Genomic DNA, 22,479 nt, shown 5'->3' with positions numbered 1-22,479 from the left:
GACACTTTGGTGAAAACAATTTGTTTCGCAGTGTGTTTATTAATAATGGAAAAAAGGTTGAGCTCACTTAATCAAGGATACCGAGACAAATAAACCATGTGATTTCTTCCAGCCATTCAGGAAATACCAACAATGATCACGTTTCAGTAAAATGAAACGTTGTAAGTAAATATAAAAGGAACAAAAACATGTGCAGCAATGAAAATAGCATTGTGTAACTATAGTTGTTATTAAAATGTATATAGTAACATTTGAGCGCTCCTTTCTTCCACCTTTCCACCTCCAGCGCTGTGCGCATGCGCCGCGCCGCTCGGGGAGCGCTTTGCTTCGGCCTGTTCCGCGGCCGCTCGGTCATTTTCGCCTCTTTGTTGTACTGCGAGTGGAATTAACTCGGTTCCGACCCATCATCCAGCCGACTTCGGCGCTCCTCGACCAGGTCAGTCAGCACTCGGGTACCTGTCGTCGTCGTCACCTGCCTCACTGTTTCCCCAATGCCCCCAGCCCGGCCTCGGTGGCCGGGTTCGGGTGCCGGTTTGTACCCTCCTCACTCCCCTTCTTCCTCCACCTACTCCTCGTTTTTAGCATGGCTTGCCGCTGGCTGCTACCAAGCATGCTATCCATACGTGATGCGTGCGAGAATATGTGTGTGAGGGAGTGTGTATGACGCTGGGCCCTTGCAGTTGCACGCCGGGGCTTTGCAGCCGGGAGGAGGGTGAAGGCAGGCAGACAGAGACTCGGAGCTCGGTTTGGATCACGCGGTTGTCCTCCGCGGGGCTCAGGCTCGTCTGGACGGCGTGTCCCGTCTTGTTCGCTCGCTCCTCTGCGGTGCTCCTCACGCCTCTAGGCCCATCACTGAAGTTGTTTTGAGGAGCTTCTTCTCCATGAGGTTTGGATTAAACGTGATGGGAGGATTAGTTCTTTGCACTTCCTTCACCACTTTTTTTTTTGTGTTGCTTTTCATGGATATGCTACTGTTGTGTACACTGTGAGTGACATCGTGCGTGGGGGAGCACCAACACGCAGCCAACAAGTCTGCAGTGTTTTTGCTGTTGTCAGTTTTGCAGGCTTTGTGATGCTAACCGTGCTAATTTGACGTGTGTGCTTGCACAATAGAGTTGTCCAAAACTTGTGGAGTGTTGGTGTTGCTTCGTTCGGTTTTAAGTGAGAGTTAGTGCTAAAAATCAACACGTTTTAGAGGGGAAACCACACTTTGCTGACTGCACGGGACTCCTCTGTGAAGTGTTAGAACAAGTTAAAAGCTGTAATCAGGCATTTTTTCCCCCCCCAAAGGTGTGTCATCATAGAAAAAGCTACTGGTAGCTAATCTAATAAATTGATTTGTTCTGACAGTATGACTCTTACCATTATTTAATCATTACCAATTCGAAACTCATTCACTGCTAGTTGTTTTCAAAGTAGGGTAGGATAACTCGTAGTTTGTTGGAACGTTTTAATTGATCTTTCAAGTACCACAGAATATTGACAATATAAGCAGTGAACCTAGCATAGTTGACTTTTATCGCTCTCCAGAAAAGTGTTTCTCAACTTTTCTGTTCTTTCGTAATTACTGGTGCATAAAACAAGGAGTGATTTCACAAAAATTAAGATTTTTGACCAAAAAGCAGAAATATCAAGCATATATGATGATAACAAATATGTCGAGTAGAGTTTTTTTTTTTTTTGTTACAAGACAGATTTGACAGATGTCTAACTTAGAAACGCAGCATGAGCTACACTGAGTTTACTAGTTGAACGTCAATGGCTTTACTTGCTGTTGGACATTCACAGAATCGTGGCATCTTTCTTCGTGATAAACATTTGGCATTATCCACTGGAACACATACTCTGTTTATACCCCTGTTTTAGTGTAAGATGCCTAAACCTGTCCTACTTTCAGCGTGTTGGCCTTTATCACCCTCATAATCGACATGACAAGCCAAGATTCCGAACCAATCATTTTATCAAAAGCTATGCCGATCCAAAGCGGTGTAATGCTCCAATCTACAGGGATCTGTTAGTCGTTACAGTAGTTTACAAACCTGACTTTCATAAACAAACTGGACCGACCGGATCCATGACTATTCATTCAAAAAAACTTGACAAATGTATATGTCCAAGGCCGTAAACGACTTGGCAACGGTTGACAGGTTAAATTCTTAACAGTCATGCAAACATGAAAATAATTTAATCACTAAAATGAAAAGAAACACTCTCAAAAAAGCGAAAGAAAAAGCAGAACAAATGTGTCCTACAGTTTTTCTTACTCAACACAAGGCCAATTTGCAAATCAGCTCCATTAGGTAGCAATGTACCGCGGGGGATGTCGCCCCATGACCACAAGTAGGGCTGTTCGATTATGGATAAAAATCATAATCACGATTATTTTGTTCAATATTGAAATCACGCTTATGTTTTTGAAATAGGGACAGTATTTATTAAATTTATAATTTAATAAAGATAACATTAACGAAAATGGGGGTGGCAAAGCTCGAGAGTGAGATTTTAACCTGTGTTAAATTAAGTAGTAGTGACCACTCTCGCCACCATGTGCTTGCTACGAGGCAGGCAGAACACTCAATTGTGCAGAATTTGTACTTGCCCCTCTCAAGCGATTCACAGCAATGCACGGTGGAGAGTTGCCGCCCACTCTCCTCCTATATCATACTGTCACTGTCTTTCAAACATTTCATGGGAAAATAAGGTGGGTAGTATCATACTGTCACTGACACACTCGCTCCTGGATTCCTCCTCCAGAACGCTTCTTCACGCTCAGTCACAAGCTGTCCAAATATTTGCCAAAAAGTTTCAAATGACTTATTTACCAGGATCCGACTTGGCATTGTAGCCTAGGGGAGAATCAAATCCAAGTCAGTTATTGTGCTGTCTTAGAATATCCAAGCTTTTCTCTCTGGGGCAAACGACTTTGAGAGAAAAGGTAACGGTGCAGTGGTTTCATGATTCTTAATAATCACATCACTTTTTCTTCTTCTCTTTTCATAAGGAAATACTTGGTTGCGGTAATTCTCACAGCATGTGCGTGACTGACGGCTGTTGAGTGAATGTGTGAGAAGTTGCTTGAGGAAATCAGGAAGGGAGGCATATCTGCATCTAAATGTCGCATTAGAAGCAAGGAAAAGAGTGTGAAATAAAAGGAGGACTGTATGGCAAGACCAATGTGTCCCTGTTGTGTGTACTTTGGCCACTGGCTTCCCCCAGAAGGGAAGGCAGAGTTGCCTGCGCTCACATCTCTTGTCATGTGGTGAGCTTGGATTGGCAGTAGGAAAGAGGCCAAAATCTGTTTGCATCAGGCTGACCATTTCAATTTTTTTTATTTATTCCTTTACTATTGTCACTGACGTCACGAAATATTTACATTTCTACATAAGATAAAACAATTAAATGTTTTTAATAATCTAGGGGCTTTATGAACAAATTTGACTTGACTCCACATATACTAAGGGCTGCAAAACATGGAGAAATACCAGCATGCCAACTGATTCCATAATTTCAATTCTCGTTAGACGTATCTACTGCACTGCAAAGCAAGTTATCAAATGCTTATTGAACCCCGTTGGCATACTTTCTATACTCCTTATCGGTTCGCTATCTGCAGACGTAACAGCTTTTAGCATGTTGGCCTTCGGACAAAATCGTGTGTCGGCCAAATTGTCTTTTATCGTCACAAATGTGTGAATAGTGGCACTTTGGTCTGAGTGAATGTGCATGTGTGTTTCTGAAGACAAGCCAAAGCTTCCTAACAAGAAGAAGCAGCTTTCCTCCTCCTGCCGCCTGTGGGAGAGCTTACAGCAGGCCTTCTTGTGTGTGTGCGTGTGTGCGTGTGTGTGTGCGTGTGCGCGTGCGTGCGCCTGCATGTTTGTTGGCCTGCGTGCGTGCCTCTGTGTGTTGGATGCCAAATACAGAGAAGCAAAACATTCTAATGGCCATAGGTGGACCAACAGGAACTCTTTTGTGTGTATTTGCGCTCGTGTGTTTGCAGTGCAAGTGTGTGTTTGCAGTGCAAGTGTGCGTGCGTGTGTGTATGTATGTATGTGCGTGCGTGCGGTTTTGGCAAGGTGAGACTCATTTCATATTAAACTTGTTTGTCACATATGCTACATTCATTATGGTTAGTGAATTTGTATTGTGCAAATTGGTGACTATTATGAAGAGACCGCCTCCCAAATGAGATGTTGCATTTCAAGGGATGATTGACAAGGCAAGCAATGAGCCCATTAGAGTTTGAATGACAATATCAAAATTCTGCATGTACATGGATTTTTTATTTTATTTTTTAAACAATGTGGATCATTTCTAATCAGTGGTCATTTCTATTGTGCAGATTGTCACCTCTAAAATATAACTGACAAGGAACAGTGATGTTACAATCGTTAAATGATGATGTTGTGCCCACTCTTTCACTCATACATGACCAAGTTTCTAATGTGTCAAATATTCTTTTTTTTTTTTACTCTGGATTATGTCGGGGTTACTCAGGATTATGTCTGGTTGTACCGCTTTTCTATATTGTGTATGATGACAAATAATTTGTAAGAATTGATCATATTTGAGTGTTTGTATGACCTGTGCTTGAGTGTAAGTGAGCGTGCTTTGGCCTTTTTTGACAATAGAGTAAAGTACTTGCTGTTCGCTCCCGCAAAATTCTTAAAAGTGAGGATATCATTCCTCCAATAAGCATTTGCCATGAAAAATGGGGGTTGGTTTTCGTTATAAACAATGCATTAAAAAAAGAAATATCATGAGGAAAAAATTGGCAAATAGGCAAATTTGTGGGTGCTTCATGGGTGCACTGTTTTTCTCATTGTTCAATTTGTGTAGAGCAGGGGTGTCAAAGTCATTTTTTTCGCGGGCCGCATTGTAGTCATAGCTTCTTTCCGAGGGCCATTATGAACTGGTCAAATATTTAAAAAAATAGATATTAAAAGTGAAGACAATTTGCAATTCTAGTAATGACACACGAATTTGATGCACAATTTGTCTTCGCGGGCCACATAAACTGATGTGGCGGGCCGTATCTGGCCCCCCGGCCTTGAGTTTGACACGTGGTGTAGAGCTAGAAAGTGGTCATCCTGAATAACTGACATGAAATGGCTTAAAAACCTACTCTTTTGTACCCCCCCCCCCCACACCCCCATGGCTCAGGCTCAGATGAAAATCTCTTCATGATGTGGAGCTAACGCCGCCGGCTGCTCAACCTGCAGGACAGACGTGGACGCCGCGACATCCACAGCCCACGCATGGCGGTATTAGGGGTGAGGAGAACCACACGGGCACAATTCTTTGTTTACAGGTCAACTGCATGGATTTAAAATGTCAACTCCTACTTGGTCACAGAATGCACATTAATAATTAAGGTTGGGTATCGCTCTTTTCCCCTGCTTGATACTGGTGCCAAACCAGTACTTTAATGGTGCCTGAAGCCCTGGACCCAGGCACAGCCATTTTTTTTCTAGGTTACTTACACACCTAGCTACCTGGTTGTCTGCCCACATAGCCACTAAATTGCCTACCTAACTACCTACTTTAACTTCTACTTACCTACCTATGTACCTACCCGCCTAGCACAAAACAACTGCGAATAACAATTTCCACACTGCAAATCCAGGACAGAAACAAAAAACACTTGCATTAACCATCATCAGTCATAAAATAGCCTGTGTAGTCTCGGATTTAACGCTCTTGCTAAAATATGGTGTCACCTGGATTCCACACACTTTTCTTGCCCTTACGTAATGATTGAAGTTGACAGATTTGAGTCGGGACAATGTTCTCCAGCATAATTTTCCTCCTTCCTTGCAAGACGGAATCAAACTTCCCTAAGGTAGGCAAAACTCTCATGGTATTTGACGAAAAGAAAATCGCAGCTAGGGTGACGAGCTGCATGTGCCTTTTTCGACCAGTGACACGCACAGTTTACTCATTTAATCCAGCGAGCGTCATTTGTCAGCCACTTTACAAACATGTTATTGTCGCTGTCGGGTGGAAACCTCAAACTGTCAAAATGACAACTTTACAGCAACTCCCAAAAAACGCTTTCTTTTGAGTTTCCAGGCAACGCTTGTTTCAATTTGTATTATACTTTTTTTTTATTATATTATATTCCTATTGCCCACTCGCATCAACACTATAGTCCCTAAAAAAAAATGACGCTGGCATTGATTAAAACGTGAAGCCGCGGCGGTCAATCACATGAAGCCCTCAATGTCCGAAATTCCGCCGCTGCGCTCCGTCGTGTCCGTCGAAATCGTGCCCTGAGCGTGCTGCCAGGCTGATGCACCGGGCTCCCCGGCTGGAGCGCCACTTTTCCCCTCTTCACTTCCATGCAGTCTCTCCGCGAGCTTGTCTGACTAAGGCGCTGCGCATATTTGCAGGACAAGGACAGGAAAATAGTTTTGACAAACTTTGGCAACACTCCTGACATAATGAAATATAAGTTGCGTTCAAAAGCAGCAGTGTTGGGTGGAGTTTGACAGCATTCATTTCTTTTCAGGCTGTTTTCACTGCTTCAAATTGGCTAAAATTGTGTAAAACATTAGAGGTAAAGTGGATAGACTATTTATTATATTGGTTTGTAAAAAAAAAAAAAACAAGTCTGACCGTTTTTGGGCATAAAAGGTTTCTGCCGGACGGTGACGATATGAAAAGCCAAGTGTCCTTGAATAAATTTAATTGCATTGACATTGGTGTGAAAAATTAAGTTCAGCATGATCTTTCTGTGGAATTGTCACATTCATTCCCAATCTTGTAGACAAGCCATCACCAATTTGTGTGAGTATTGAATTGCAGAAGAACCTCTTGGGTTTTGGCAATGTAGGGCTGCAGAAAATCTACTGCATGTAGCTAATGTTATTTGTTTGGTGTCAATATTCTTATGGTTCGCTGCCATGTAATTTTGAAGGTGGCCCAAAGATTCCGCAAGACCACGCAACTTCTGACCAGCCATCAGGAGATCAAGGCTTGTCCATGAAGAAAGAAAAGAAGAAATGTGTGGGTACTGAAAGTGAATTCCCTACTTGCAGGAAAATTGAAATCTTCATGACAATAGGCATTTGTTTTGACCACAAACGTCATTACTGTGGGTTTTACCTGAATTCATTCCGAATTGAGGAGGATTTGTTTGCCGTCATTGGTGTGTCTGATCTGATTTTTAGCGGCATGATTGGAAATTTTCACCTGAAAATGATAAAAGCATAACATTGTGTCCTGCTGCTGTTTTGGAAGAGCTGTGTGAAATGGCTTTAATAAAATAAGTGTGTTGGATTTAAATTTTGTCTGATGTTTTATTTAAGGGAGTGAGGCATGGGGTATTTGTACAGTCTTGGCATGAACAACCATTAGTGTTAATCCAAACACTTGATAGTATTACTGTGTTCTTAACTAGATTTTGTTGTAAAAACCGTTGGGTGTTGAACACTTAACATTTTAGTAAATGTGACTTTAACACAGGTTTTCAATGTGACTTATTTACATAACACATACAGATAGCATGAATGGGGGTAAAGAACATTTAGAAAATGGATGGATGGACTGTAGAAAAAGAACAGTTTTGTTACGCGTTGTAAATATGTCTGCCCAAAACGTCAGCATGTCAACCTACACAACCCCCACTTGGAACTGTCTTTTGGAGCTTTCTCGGTTTAATGTCTTAATATTAATGAACGTAGAACTGAGAAAAAGTTGAGTACATTTATTATGTCAGGAATGTATATCTAAACTCTAATGTGATCGCCTTTCACGTTAATCAGTAGCTGAGCAGTAACTCTCAGTTTCTAAAAGGTTTGTGAGCCCTGTGCTAATATTATAGTCGTTTGGCATTATGTGTCCCCTCCACTCCTCTTCCACAAGATGGCAGTAATGCTCCGTTGTTTGCCTGCAGAGTGTGGCTGCATTTTGCGGCCGTGATAACAATAGGGAATCTTACTTAAATCTGCTCTCATTTTATTGTCACTTTTTTTTCTGCCGCAGAACCCCGACATGCTGACGAGGAAGATCAAGCTCAGTCACATCAACGCCCACATCACGTGTCGACTCTGCGACGGCTACCTGATAGACGCCACCACTGTCACAGAGTGCTTGCACACATGTACGTGTACACAATCGGATCCATGCACATGCATGTAAATCCTCCTTACATCCGCTAGAGAGAGACCTCCTACTTCCAACGGCCACACCGGGCTTCCCTGTGGAGTCTTTTCAAAAGAGACATTCAGATCACGTCGGCCCACTGCAGCTGTCTCACTGCAATAAAGCTTTCACAAGACGGTGTGTGTGTCTCGTGGAAGACAGGTCAAGTGTAGAAAGGTTTGATGGAAGAGTGCTCAAATCATCATCGTGCTGTTCTAATCGATTAGCAGGCTGAAAGGGGGAAAATTGAGTTTTCTTATGATGGTGTTGCCCCACATGTATACGGTGTGTGTGTCTGTGTGTGTCACCGATACAAAATTCCCTCTCATTGAGCCTTCCTTGTTGTCGTAGCTATTATGACACGTATCCATACGTATGTAGGTACACACACCTTCACCTATTGCGAGCGTCTTGTTCGGACATGCCTGTCAACAAAGCATTTCTAATTCCTGATGGAGTCTCATGTTGGTGGAAATAATTGATCATTTATTTAGAAAGCATACTGTAAAATGTGATTTTTGCTGTTTGTGTTTGCAGTCTGTCGAAGCTGCCTTGTGAGGTATCTGGAGGAGAACAACACGTGTCCCACATGCAGGATTGTTATTCATCAGAGCCATCCACTGCAGTACATCGGGTGAGTGACGCACGTGCGCGCACGCACACACAGGTTCAATCTTATAGACATTAAAGATGATGTTGATATCAAGCACACGCTATTTTAAAAATTTGGCCAAACAATTTTGGCCAATGGAATTCACGAAAATAATCGGTGCCTCATGGCCGCTGGCCGTGATTCATTTTTTTCACAAGTCACATTGTCACAGACTTAACATTTTAACTTAACTTCTATTTTAAATGAAGTGCCACAAATGCACACAAAAGATAACGTCACAAAAGTATGGTCCCCTATTTTGTGGCCTACAGAGTAAGTAGATAGAGACCCTCATTTCCTGGAGACATCTGCTAAAGATGACGTTGCGTCGTTGCCATGTGTTCACAAATATAATGTGCATAACTGAATCATTACTATGGCAACAAATGTCAACATAATGCTTTCACGTGGGATCATTGTTTTACCGGTTTGCTGGATGTGTTTGATGTTGGTGAAACAAATCTAAAGGGGTTGTTTCGGGTTTTAGTTGGCACATTCGGTTTGTTAAAAGAAAAGAAAAACAAAGGTAGACGGTCTTTGTTTTCCCTGTTTCCATACTGATCTTTTGTACTGTTCATCAAAATGGAAGTGAGGTGTCGCCAGTTGTCCATATTCACTTTGTTGAAACAAATTAAGAGATGTAGGCTCTTGCTCTTGTTCATACATTTCTGTGTTTGTGTACTATTTTGCTTTGAACACAATATGTCGTCTTCTTGGCAGCCATGACAGAACAATGCAAGACATTGTGTACAAGTTGGTACCCGGACTTCAAGAGGGTATGTTTCGTCTTTTTAAAATGAAAAAAATACAATGTTTGTTATATAAAGATAAATATAGCTTACGATCCCCATGTTTCCTCCTGTTGGTTTTCCAGCGGAGATAAAGAAGCAGCGGGACTTCTACCAGAAATTGGGCATGGAGATACCCGGCGATATTAAAGGGGAGCTCTGCAACATGAAGACACATCTAGACCAGCGTAACGGTACAGTCCAATGACATAATACTCATCTTCATCACATTCATTCAACGAGCTCCCATCCCAACTCCCACTGTTTAAGAAATGCAGCCCTTGAAGCTGACCATTCTGGTACTACGTGAACATTTTAGGTTTTTATTCTTTTAGTTTGTGTCAATGCGAATGGAAAAAATTCCGCCCTCAAAGCCACTTAAACTTTAAAGCAAGCATTTTCATGTCATTTTGGCCATTTTCCCTGGGATTCCTTAAAAGACAATTTTTTTGCTCTTAAATTTGAATCGTGTATACTAGAGTGGCGCAAATCATTCTAGAGGACTGTTTCAGAAAATTAGAATATTGTGATAAAGTTTTTTATTTTCTGTAATGCAATTAAAAAAAAAAAAAAAGTCATACATTCTGGATTCATTACAAATCCACTGAAATATTGCAAGCCTTTTATTAATTTTATTTTTGTTTTTTAATTGCATTACAGAATATAAAGAATTTTATCACAATATTCTAATTTTCTGAGACAGTCCTGTAGTTTCTGACTTTGCATGTGGGTGGAGCATGTTAGCGAAGTTTAATGAGTCTCAATAATGCATATTGAAAATCATTTTTAAAAAAAGGGTCAAGATCCACTGCGGCACACAGCAGATGTACTGCCATAGACAATAACATTGAGATCAAAGCAGCAGTGGAAGCGCTTGATTTCTTTTTGAGGGCGGTCATGCTTGCGGAGCCTAATCGCTCACTTAATCCCTCGCTCTCTTTGCGCTAATTAAAGTGCGTTGCAAAGAGGAGTGGCAATCTCTTGTACACTCACAGCGTCGCACACACGAAGAGTTGAGAACGCTTTTTATTTTTAGTTTATTTTTGACAACTGTAGCTAGGCGTCTCGTGGTCGCTATGCCAATCTACTGCTTGATCCCTGCATGTTCACACTGTAAGAACGCCTACATACACTACAGTTCAAAAGTAAAAAACACAATTAGAAAATAAAATGGATTTTAGAACACTGGAGGGATGGTGGCTGGAAATGTTGTACACCTATGTAAATATTGCATTGCATGGGTCATTTACCCATTAACAATGTATAGTTTGATGTTATCCTCATTGAAAAAATATTGGTTTTATTTTAAAAATAAGGACTTTTCAAAGTGACTCCAAACTTTTGAACGGTAGTGTAAGTGCACACTAAACCATCTGGAATTCCTATTTGTCTTTTAAAACGCTTTCACTGACCATTGGGGCCCAATGACAAACATCAACTTCCATTCCAGGATCAATTTAAAAAAAAAAAAAAAGTGTTTGGTGACAAGCGGTACAGAAAATGGATGGACGGATGAATGTTTCACAACTAATCTTAGCATAAATTACGCCATCATTAATTTTGTTCAACAGTTTTAGCTGCACAAGCACAAATCTATTGTTGTGTCAGCAACAGTAAAGTAATAGCAGCACCAGACATTAAACAAAGCTAAAGGCTGCTTGAATTTCTCTTAGTCATTTTTAATCTGTCAATGTTTGTTTTCACCATTTTGTTGTAGGTCGGTAACACTAAAGGGGTCCAGTTTTCCCCACTTTGTCAGAGGTAGTCGGTGCTTGAGTCATTAAAACAAAATAAGGATGTCTAGCTCTAGTGGGCAAAACCAACCGGTTCTTGTTGTCGTCACTCGGTTCATTTAAGCAAGGTCATTGCTTGACTGGTCGCATGAGCAGCAGAGTGACGTTTTCATCGAACAAGTCTTCTTTGAATGCCGCCGCCTCTTATTTGCTATAGGTTCAATAAAACAAAGCATTAATGATCGGTTCTTGTTTTTGCCGTTTAGCTGAGGGTCATTAAAACAAAACGAGGCCAGTCAATCTTTGTATTTGCTGCTTCGACACAGGTGGTTAACACTGTTCAGTCGAACAAAGCAATGCCGGCTGGCATGTCTCTAGAGGTTTACAACTTTCGGTTCATTAAAACAAAGTAAGCGGATGCTTTTCATTTATTCCACGTCATCTTAGGTTTTCGACAGGGAGCAGGGAGTCAGTTCTTGTTTTGCTAGCTTGATAGAGATTGCTGATGTGGTTAGAGAAAAATAAAGGACAGACAACAAGCTATTATCTTTTTTTCTGGATTGCGAGAAGATTATTGACACCGTCAGCTCCTATTTTTCTCATTATAGCAATCTGTTCATTAAAATAAAGTAAAAGGCAGCTGGCTCTATTTTCTGCCAAATTGCTAGAGTTCATCAACACTTATTTTATTTAAACTAAGTACATATGAGCAATCAGTTCTTGTTTTTGCCGCTTCACTATAGGTTGTGCAATCAATAAAACAAAGAACGTAAAGCAGGCCGCTCTTTATTTTTTATTTCTTCAGTAGAGGTCATCAACACGCTGTTCTTTAAAACAAAGTCAGGGTGATAGGTTGGTTTTTTCTGCGAGAGGTTGTCAAAATGTAGTCGATTGAAACAAACTATTATTTTTTGTCGCTTTGTTTGTGTGTTGACCATGAAAACAAAGCAGCCTTATATTTTTATTGCTTTGCTAGAGGTTTCTCATCCAGTGGGAGTCACCCATTAATTCAAGCTTTCACATCCTTTTCATGCTATGTAAACATGAGGCCCGAGTGGCTGTGAGGTCGTGTGAAGGTGATTTCACCTATGCAACGAAAGCAATGAGAGAGAGAGTGCCTCTTTAGCCGCAATCAAGCAGGTTGACTCGGGAGACGGTCGTTGTGGAGACCACGCGGCACTCACTCGCACGTACACACGCATGCACACACACACAGTTAGGCAATTCTCCTTGGGATCGGTGTGACCAAATAGAAAATGATCTCTAGCTGGGATACCAATCTTCTCACACGAAAACATTTACAGTAACACACACGACCGCGCACAAATACTGATGTTTCCACTGTATTAAGAGTGAATGTTTTCAAGGTTGCGCAAAAGCAATCATCCTCAATTTCATCGGAGAAAAATGTGTCTCACATCCAAACATTGTGTGTATGCAATACACAAAGAAATGTCTCTTGTGAGAGCATTTTCTTTATTGTCAGCGTTTTTATTATATACACTTGATGCGATGCAGGTGACAAACAGGTTTCCCTATGGACGGTCTCATAGATTTGTTTTTGCAGAGCCCACATTATTTTATATGCTCTATCTTAGTGGTGTGCAATATTGCAACATTTGTAACCTTTTAAGTGTTTTTCTCTTGACTTTTCGAGCATTATTTCTATAGACTTTTCGGCAAGTCTCCTCGGTCTTGACACTTATACAAAGTTTTACATTGCTATCTGAAAATGGCTTCGGGGGCTGAATTTTCAGTCTAAAGAAATGGACAAAAAGCTCCTAAAATGGTGGTTTCTTTTCTGGCATGACCTCTGCGACTTGGGTATTTGTCATGATAGACAAAGGTTTCATATCATAGCTAAATGAAACTGTCTTTGCAGCCATGGCTTTTTGAGACTTTTCATGGATCTCGTCATGATGAAAATGGCGGAAGAAAAATCCTAAAGAGCTTTTCTATTTGTTTGTGTTGAAACAGGAGACATGAAGTCAGAGGACACGCCCAATAAGGAAGCAGGAGAGGAGAAAGCAGAAGAGGACAACGATTATCACCGAAGCGACGAGCAGGTACAGATTTGATCTCGGCGGATTGTGTTACTGCAAAATGACCAATTTGTATTGGTTGCTTTTATTTTCGCACAGTGGCGATTATCATGAATCACTGGCGATCATCTTACTTGTAACACTTTTCCTCGTGTGCCCTCCCTGGCAGGTGAGCATCTGCCTGGAGTGCAACAGCAGCAAACTCAGAGGCCTCAAGCGCAAGTGGATCCGCTGCTCGGCACAGGCTACCGTCCTACATCTCAAGAAGTTCATCGCCAAAAAGCTCAATCTGACCTCCTTTAACGAGGTAAAACAGTGACATAATCTTACCATTATTATTATATTAAAATCTGAATGCAACACGTTATTCCACGATTGCAGTATTAATTGGTGCCATGTTTCGTACAATGCATTCTTGCCGGAAAAAAAAGTTTAGTTCCCCTTTAAAAGATTAAAAATTACACAGTAATTGTTAGAGTGGTGCTCACTCTAACTTATTTTGCAAGAACCACACGGAGACAAGTTAGTCGTTTTAGGCACCTGCAGGCGGAGAGTTCACTCGTCGCTGTGTTTACAGCGATGGTCGAATGAAGTCTGACTCTCCCTTCCCACAAGAGCATCTTTATTAAGAGGAAAAGGGTGGGGGTGACAGTAGACTGAATAAACAAGTTAAAGCTCTTGACCTCTAGGTAAACAGAGCAGGGGATGTTTTACGACATTGTTTAGGATGGGACAGAGCTAGGTGGTTTATTACCGGATACATACCAACGTAAGCATAAAACTAATCCACCTAAGTTATTTATTACCGGTTATATACATTCCAACATAATCATAGATCAAGATAGTTTGGAAAACCCTGACAGTAATCATCAAAATTTAAATTCACATATCAAATTAGTAAGAATATCCAAATAAATAAAAGACATTCAAAATAGAAAATTTTTAGTTTACGTTAAAATAAAGATATATTAAAAAATATATATAATATATTTTACTCTTTTTTTTTTTTTTTTTTTTTTTTCCCCCAGTTTTAGATTTTAACGATTTTTACTGAACAAATAATTCAAGGAAATCCAAAAATCAAATACAATGAGGTTTGCACACCTGCTATAGTACCTTGCTTTGTTCGGAAGCGAACGCACGTCGCCTCATTTTTGTCCTCTCCGCGCTATGCGGAGCGCCAGAAGTGGTGGTTGAAGTGATCGGCAGGATGAAGGTATCACAAATGCTTTTTCAAAAAGGTCCTTCTCTCACTCTCAGCTCTTTTCTCAGAAATGTGACTTGAAAAAAAAAAATGCTGATACTTTTTTCTTCCCACACAGTTGGACATTTTATGCAACGAGGAAATCTTGGGCAAAGACCATACTTTGAAATTTGTCGTCGTAACGAGATGGAGATTTAAGGTAACCCTCATCATCAGTATTTGTCTAACATGACCGAAACACAAAATGTCATGCTGATTAGATTCACATGGTACCACAGAGGCTGAAAGAGAAATGTGGGCATTTCAAGAACAAGACAAAATTGAATTGAATGTTGGGCAAGGTTAGCGGGTCGTAATTCGACCAGGTCTGCTCTAAATGATTAATCGATTATCAAAACAGTTGATTCCTTTGACTCTTGATATTTAATTTTACATTTCGAACAGATATCCAATGTGTAATTAATACGCATATAATCGTGAGATAACCTTTAGGGAACTGATGAATGGAATCTGAATTTATTGCAATGGGGAATACGCTAAGTGTATTGTCTTGTTTGCTTCCAGAAATCGCCCCTCCTGCTCCATTACAGACCCAAGATGGATCTGCTGTAGCTCAAACGCACACACAATTTCCTTGTTTTTGATTTTTATTTTGTACTTTATTGTCAAAGTCGTTGCTGTCCCAGCGTGCTCTTCATAACCAACGTATGCAAAGACGATCAACCAGCAGCAGCGAGCAAACAAGCAGACGCCACAGCAAAGTCGCACTCGACACAAAAAGCCAGAAACTCGGGGAGATACCGCAACACTGGCTGTTGTTGTTTTTTTTTTTTTTCCCTGGTTGTTTTTGTTTTCATTTTTGTGCGCTACATCCGACATATGTGAAGAAGAGGAAAGAAAAAGACAAAAAAAGAAATGGAGATAAATCATATATTTATACTTTTGTACAGTTTAAGAAAAGACAAACTTAAAGACACTACACTGGTGCTCTGTTTACATGCAAACGAGATGTCGGGAGCGATGTCAGGAGTGGGCGGGGCTTTTTCCGTGACCATCCTTCGACGCAACGGAGGATGAAAACTTTTATATTGACTTTTTTGTTTTGTTATTGGGGACAGGATTTTCTACTTGTGTCCATTTTAAGTTGGCTGCAGAGTAAATCGTCTCTGAATGTGTCTTTCCGCCCCACCTCCCGCCATGTTTTCCATCTAATTTGCTATTGATGATTGTCCATTGTGAATAGGCTTTGTGTAGTAATTTATGTTCTATATATTGTACATACAATGTGTTTATAGGGAGTGAGCGGCGGAGAGTAAGAGAGACTTTTAGACTGTTAAAAACAGAGCCGATCAGAAGTGCTATCTATATCAGAATATATCTTTCTTTTAAAGTTTGTTTTATTGTTTTGTTATTCTTTGAGAAAACAAATCTATGGCATAAAAACTCCCGCCACTCGTCCTCCGTCCCTTCAGAATGCGATCAAATATTTTACGTCATAAAAACGTCCCCCAGAAACCCACATATTTCTGTTATTTTCTTTAACAAGGAACGGTGCTAAATTCCCATTCTTGTGCTCCTCTTTCATTTGGAGAGCCTGCAAATTCGCAGCGTCAAAGCCGGATAGAAGGTATTTTTTGTATTTAGTATTTACCTCGTTTATCTAGCGTCTAAATTTATTCTTTATGGTATGGCTTTGTTCTATCCAATTACCAGGAGGCCCGAGTGACACGGCTTCAGAGCTGGAATTGATCAATCTCATTTTTTTTTACGCGGAGCCCAGATAAACGTATCAAAAGCCATGACAAAAGGGGCTAGCATTTATACGTTTTACTTTTGACACGAAACCCAGCAAAGGCATGAGTCATAGCTGTAAGGGAAGCATCGGGCATTTATCTAATTTTGACACAGAGTCCAGATAAGGGATTAAATGCAATTTTAAGAGTTGTATAAGATGATTTATGTGTGTTTGTTTTGACACAGAGCACAGCAATGGGGAAAATATGCCTACTAATCAAGAGCCACAACGGAACGCCCGACATTTATTATAAGTCTTTACCTTTTGCTCCATAACCCAGGGAACATTTTGCTGGTTCTAGTATGTGTGAAAGAAAAAACACATCAGGGCTATAACGGTATAGTATCCAACTTTATTTGGAAACCTTGTAAAGTAGCTACATTAAGACTCAGAATTGACAACAAATCTCTTTTATCACAGAGCCCAATTAAGGTTAAATACCGTGTTGTGTTACGGCTCTGTTACAGCCATTTTGCAGGGTCTCTGCGTGAAATATCTAATGAATGCCTCCCAAATACGTCTTTACCTTTCACAATCTTGAAACAGCCCTGTTGTAAATTAACGGTCTCCATGCTGTCGTGTCCTGTCAAGATTTTTTTATTCACACAACTGGAAATTCTTTCCCCCTAAAAATTGCATACAAAGAACAAAATGCTACAATAAGGTTAATGGATGTTATGGATGTTGCCCAATGCTGTTTTTTTTTTTTTTTCAAATTTGTTTGGAAATAACAATGACATCTTGACGATCTTGTGGGCAGGACATGTCCCAGTCAAGTGGTGGTGTTGGACTATGAAATGTCAAACAAGATGCTCCAAATCAGTATGTCAAGCATTATTATTATTATTATTATTATTATTATTTACAGCTGACAATACTTCGTGTTCATCTGGTGCTTTCTCTGGTGCTAACCCTAAATCCTGTTGGACTATGTATTTCTCACTGCCCACCCCCGTTGCTGTAAAAAAACCAAAAACTTCACTCCCTATTGGTTCCGAGTTTAGCTGTCCAACTTGATTGACAAGCCGTCGGCAGCCCGATCACATGGACATCCTGCAAAAATTGCTGGAGCGAAAGGTTTTTATCCATCATTACCCTTTTGATACAGAAACTTGCAAAGGGGGACACGGTCACGATCTTTTCAGAAGAAGAAAATAATTCTGATTTCTGATCTTTTTACGGCACAAATGTGACAATTTTGCAGGGTCATTGTGTGATGGTGACACTTGACACATGATGTGACAGAAGATCCGGCATTCATGCATCATGACACAGAGCCTGACAAGGGGAAGAAATACACAATCTTCTCTTATGACACAGATTTAGTGAACATTTCTGCTTCAGAACCATAACAGACGATCCGATATTTATTCAGTCTATACCTTTTTGCTACAGAGGCCAGCCAAGAGCTTAAATGCGTCCGTTTTCACTTTCACACAGAGATCCCGCAAAATTGCTGCACCAAAGCCATATCAGATAATATGGTATTCCGATTAAAGGGATATGTTCCATATCTTCTGTTACAATCCTGATATGACAAATCTTACCCATAGACCATGCAAGATGTGCAGATTCTTTGTGTGAAAGTGAAAGTTTCCATGATGCAAGATCCAACATGTGGGTTTTTTTTGGTCATCTTTTGACGCAAAGCTGTAAAGGGTGTACGTTCCAGTTCTTCTGTTAAGGCACCACAAAGTTGCCAAATAGATTATTTGACTTCTATTTAGTAGCATTTAACTCAAAGTCTAGCAAAAGTGTTAAATGCCATACCTTCTTAAATGACACCCATGTGAGGATTTAGCTGTATCTCTGTGTAAAAGAGAAAGTTGCAAAATCAGAGCTGTAACAAAACATCTGGCTTTCATAGGGTCTTTACCTTTTATTCCAAAACTCAACAGAGATACATTTTAGACCTTTTGTTACAGAAACCTTGCAGCATTTTGGGTCTCTGTGTAAACAGCGGAGGAAGGCTTGTCAATCAAGCAGTGCTGCGTAATAAACTGCTTTTTGAGTCTATCTTCCATGAGCATTTTTGATGGTTCTTCTTTTTCCCCAATTGATTTTTCTTTTGTATTCTGAATTCCTGATGTTCATGTTGGCGTGAGAGCAACACAATTTGTGTTTTCTTTTTCAGGTTTTAAGAGTGAAGGACGAATGTGCAATATGGCTTTTCATGTGCGTTTCCAGTCAGGTCCTCAGGTCACAAAATGCCTTCTCAGCATTTACCCTCATACCCGAAGAAACACGCCACTCCACCCCCACTCTCCCCTCTGCCTACTTTTTGTATTATTTATTGCGGCTGTGTAATGAAAGTGCTTACCATGGCGACCCGACCTTTTGGAGGGGCGTTTGATCGAGACTGGGTCCTAAATTTCTTATTTTAAAAAAACAACACAGAAGCTTTTGTCCAAACTTAACTGTGTATTTAATCAATAAATGCCTTTTAAAAGCCATCTGCAGCCCCATTCTCTGTCCTGATTCCTACAATACACAGCAAGGGAAGTGAATCCCAGCTCTTCTGATCCAGGGATTTGGCCTGAGTGCCATAGCCATCTTCGTCATTTAGGGATCTATACATTTTTACACAGACACCAGTCAAACGGGTCAATGCTGGCTCTTCTGATTTGGTCATTTTATTGCATCTCTATTTGAAAAATCTGGAACAGAAAAAAAAAATCCACTTTCACAAAGAGTTCCAGCACAGCTGCACCAAAAATGAGAGCGTTGCAACAGGTTACTTGTAGTCTAATCCGTTTTTTTGTGTGCAAACCCTGCAAAATTGTAATGGGAATGTAGTAGTGCTGAACATTTTGCACAGAATCTGGCAAATGCCTGATCTTCTGATTTGGCAATTTTGCATGTCTCTGTGGAAGAGCTAGAACAAACTAGAAATTGTGCTCTTTTACAGCGAATCTGCAAAATTGCAAGGGCATGAGAGCAATAGCTTTTAACCTTTACACTGAACTCAACAAAAGCCTTTAATTCCAGATTTGATGAACTTTCAGAATGTCCCCGTGGAGACAAGCGGTACAGAAAATGTTGGCCTACCATGCATGTTTTCCATACATCACTGTTTGAACTATCTGCATGTTTCAAGACGACTTTTCACTTGTACTCCCTTAGGTGTTTTTGTACAGGGTTGTGATTGTGGCCGCGTAACACATTGTTTTCCTGCCTCAGAGGTGAGCCGACCTCCCGCGAACTAATTAGGCCTACTGTGAGGCAAGCTAATGAGCGGCTCTCATTTGGCCACAAATTAGATGCTCGTGTCACGGCAAGCAACACCATGAAGGCACGGACGGTCACAGGAGGCCACATGGCTGAGATTGATGTCCTCAGGTGGGGGCTTTCTCTCCAGAGATACCTGCTGATCCCGTTAACTGAGGAGACTAATTAGTCACTGGCAGGCACGGCAATGGGTACCTCAGTCACTGAGCTTCTCTGTGTATGCTTTAAAGCTAAAGCAATTAGTATTCTGTATCCCAAACATTCAGAGTGCCACTGTTCCTACTGACGCAAATGTCCCCAAAACAGAAATCTGAATATGGTTAAGTAAAGATTTCTTCACATAAATAATATATTAACAACACACATGCTAGTGGGGAGGCCCCCATTAACAACATTGGCTAATGAGGCCCACAAGGTCAGATTCAATATGACGTCCCCTGCATTGGCGATTTGTATATGTAAAGATATTTTTTTACCAATTGCCTTATGACACAGGTGTCAAACTCAAGGCCCGGGGGCCAGATACGGCCCGCCACATCATTTTCTGTGGCCCGCGAAGACAAATTGTGCATCAAATTCGTGAGTTGAGTTTTCTGGCCAAATGTGAGCAGTATCATTCAACCTTCAGAAGTCCTGACAAAATCTGTTGAACTCATACACGCTAACTTCACGATATTAGTATTTATATATAGCTTGCGTTCGTGTACGTGACATCACTTCACATGTGGATGATATCAGTTCAGATAAAATCACTGCAACAATTTATTTATAATAAGCAGAGTCTGTATTTTAATGATGACGTATCATAAATTACAGACAGCGTGGGACTGGATTGAACAGAATTGTTACATTGATATTTGATGTTTTTCAAACTGACGCATTTTATTGGTAGAAAAAGATCTTGAATGGGTGTGTTGAAGTGTCACGAAGCCGAAGTGGCTGGGAGCGTTATATTTCACCGCTCCAAATACATGTACACACAAACGACAGTACAAATATCAACCAAATTGTTTTATTTTCTCTTTGTGTTTTTTCTGCAATATTGTAGGCTGTGAATTCAGGCGAGTGATTCTAAAGGGAAAATAATGACCCTTGAAGACCCATTCTTCTACCCCCCTCAGCTTTCTCTCTCGCCCTATACATCAATCACCGGCAAGGGGGAAACATCTTCAAATAGAACACAGTGAATATAAAATAATGTTATTGTGTATCATACTGCTGCTTTCTGGAGAAAAGCATGTGGCAAAGGCCAAGTAGGGTATGCGGTGACCTCCAAGTTCGGAAAATGGAGTTGGCGTATCAATTAGGAGCAAATGAAAGGCATGTGGGGAATAGCAGTTGATTGGATTATGGTGGCGGTCAATTCATGGTCACAGTCACATGGTCATGTGCGCCCCAGGCTTCCACAGAGGCATGTAGGGGGTTCCCAATTTAGAAGTCCGTTACTGCTCTTTTTAACCGTCTGCCTCTCTTCTTGGCTTGGTTGAAGAAGACATGTTCTTTTCTTTTTAAGTACAGGTATTGGCTTCCCATTCTGGCTGTGCATCAGTATTAGTATTTTTATTTATATGTATCTATTTATAGTTTTGCCAATCTATGTGAATGACTGTTCTAGGTTCATTCAATTAATTTTTTTTGGGCAGTTGTTATAGAGGTTGTAATCTTAGTTATTGTTAAGTTGTTGTTGTTGTAGTCGTTGTAGTTTTTGCACTTACTTGTTTTTGCACTTGCTTGTTTTTGCACTTGCAGCAGATAGCCAAAGGAGGCAGTGCGAATACTCTCCTAGGTGACCACAGGTGTAGGTGCTTGGGTGTGGGAGTGAAAGGTCATGCAGTTTTTACCACTGGGACTCAGTCACTGGGAGACTCGGATATTTAGGACGCTTGCACAACTAAATAAAACATTATCTTCCCAATTTGGGCTCATTTTAAGTAACATTTTGAGTAGAAAGCAACCTATACTACATTTGGAAAGGAAAATTGTAAGGACAATTGCTGGCTGAGCGACAAGTACGTAAAAACATCTCCCATGCAGCGACTACTGGGACAAAGGTTAGTCGCTACACTAACCTTTTAAAGTGTTTGATAGTGAGGTTGGATGAACGTCTGCACTTGGATCTTTATTTACTAAATGCACACTCGTGACAAGTTGTCGCAGTAATTTGTTATAATAGTGGCCAATTGTTTTCTGTAGTAGTAGAAGCAGATGTGTATTGTTAGGATGTCAAAGCGACATTGGTCAATAATTAGTGTGTTGTAGTTCGGCATGAGTGGCTTTTGGCATGCATCTGTTATTCATACACAAGTCCCCCTCTTCAACATGAATGCTCATGTTTAGCTGCAGCCACGTCTAGATCTTCAGAATTCGTAGTGTACCATCAATGATCCCATTGACAGCAATCAGACACCAAAAGTTTGTGTTTGCCATTATGTCACAGCACAAATTCACACAAATTAAGCACATCAGAGCCTTTTGTTTGATCACCGTCGGTACACCTCAGCGTTCCACGGTGACATAAACTCAGCTTTTGTCTGCTTGTCAGCCGGGGGTAAAAAAACCAAAAGTGCCAAACATCATTAAGATGCTTTCCAAAGGTCAGTTCTGTGGATGCAAGCATTCAGCTCTTGTCTGGCACCTCATTAGCAGGTGTACCTAATATTTTGGCCATTGTGACCTTTTTTGTTGAGTGGCGTGTGTGCTACTGCGTGACCTCCATTCGGCCCGGGCCACTCTCATTAACACAGATGACATTTGGACTTGGTCGATATTTGTGTCTGTGTGTGTATGTGTGTGCGATCGTGCGTGCGTGTGCGCATGTCCACGTGTGAGTCTTGAATAAGATCTTTAGATCTAATAACTTATTTTGACAAAATAAGGGTTGTCTGTACGATGATT

At 40.7% G+C, this 22,479-nt stretch overlaps 1 protein-coding gene across 3 annotated transcripts; it reads left to right on the top strand.

The window, feature by feature from the left end:
* Positions 1-277: 277 nt before the first annotated feature.
* On the top strand, positions 278-18,809 carry LOC133146995 (polycomb group RING finger protein 3). Of its 3 annotated transcripts, XM_061271140.1 has the most exons (11): positions 293-436; positions 5,161-5,270; positions 6,917-7,005; positions 7,984-8,101; positions 8,680-8,776; positions 9,515-9,570; positions 9,669-9,776; positions 13,293-13,381; positions 13,527-13,664; positions 14,680-14,760; positions 15,126-18,809. In XM_061271140.1, the coding sequence occupies exons 3-11, from the start codon at positions 6,982-6,984 to the stop codon at positions 15,171-15,173; spliced, it is 759 nt and encodes a 252-aa protein (XP_061127124.1). In that variant the 5' UTR covers positions 293-436; positions 5,161-5,270; positions 6,917-6,981; the 3' UTR covers positions 15,174-18,809. The 3 variants fall into 3 exon arrangements, with proteins under 3 accessions (XP_061127167.1, XP_061127124.1, XP_061127200.1); XM_061271183.1 differs by lacking the exon at positions 6,917-7,005 and having other exon boundaries at positions 278-436; XM_061271216.1 differs by lacking the exons at positions 293-436; positions 6,917-7,005 and adding an exon at positions 472-886.
* The last annotated feature ends 3,670 nt before the right edge of the window (positions 18,810-22,479 follow it).

Source organism: Syngnathus typhle, linkage group LG1 (genome assembly GCF_033458585.1).
Source record: "Syngnathus typhle isolate RoL2023-S1 ecotype Sweden linkage group LG1, RoL_Styp_1.0, whole genome shotgun sequence".
In the NCBI taxonomy this organism is placed as follows: Eukaryota; Metazoa; Chordata; class Actinopteri; order Syngnathiformes; family Syngnathidae; genus Syngnathus; species Syngnathus typhle.
Note: the sequence above shows the minus strand (reverse complement) of the source record. Positions and strands in the feature narration are given on the sequence as shown.

What these genes read in the sequence shown, in the direction of transcription:
- LOC133146995 (XM_061271140.1), top strand. Translation starts at nt 6,982, where the DNA reads ATGAAGAAAGAAAAGAAGAAATGT. An exon ending in AGAAAGAAAAGAAGAAATGT is followed by an intron (nt 7,006 to 7,983) that starts GTGGGTACTGAA and finishes TTTCTGCCGCAG; the next exon opens with AACCCCGACATGCTGACGAG. An exon ending in CATCCACTGCAGTACATCGG is followed by an intron (nt 8,777 to 9,514) that starts GTGAGTGACGCA and finishes TCTTCTTGGCAG; the next exon opens with CCATGACAGAACAATGCAAG.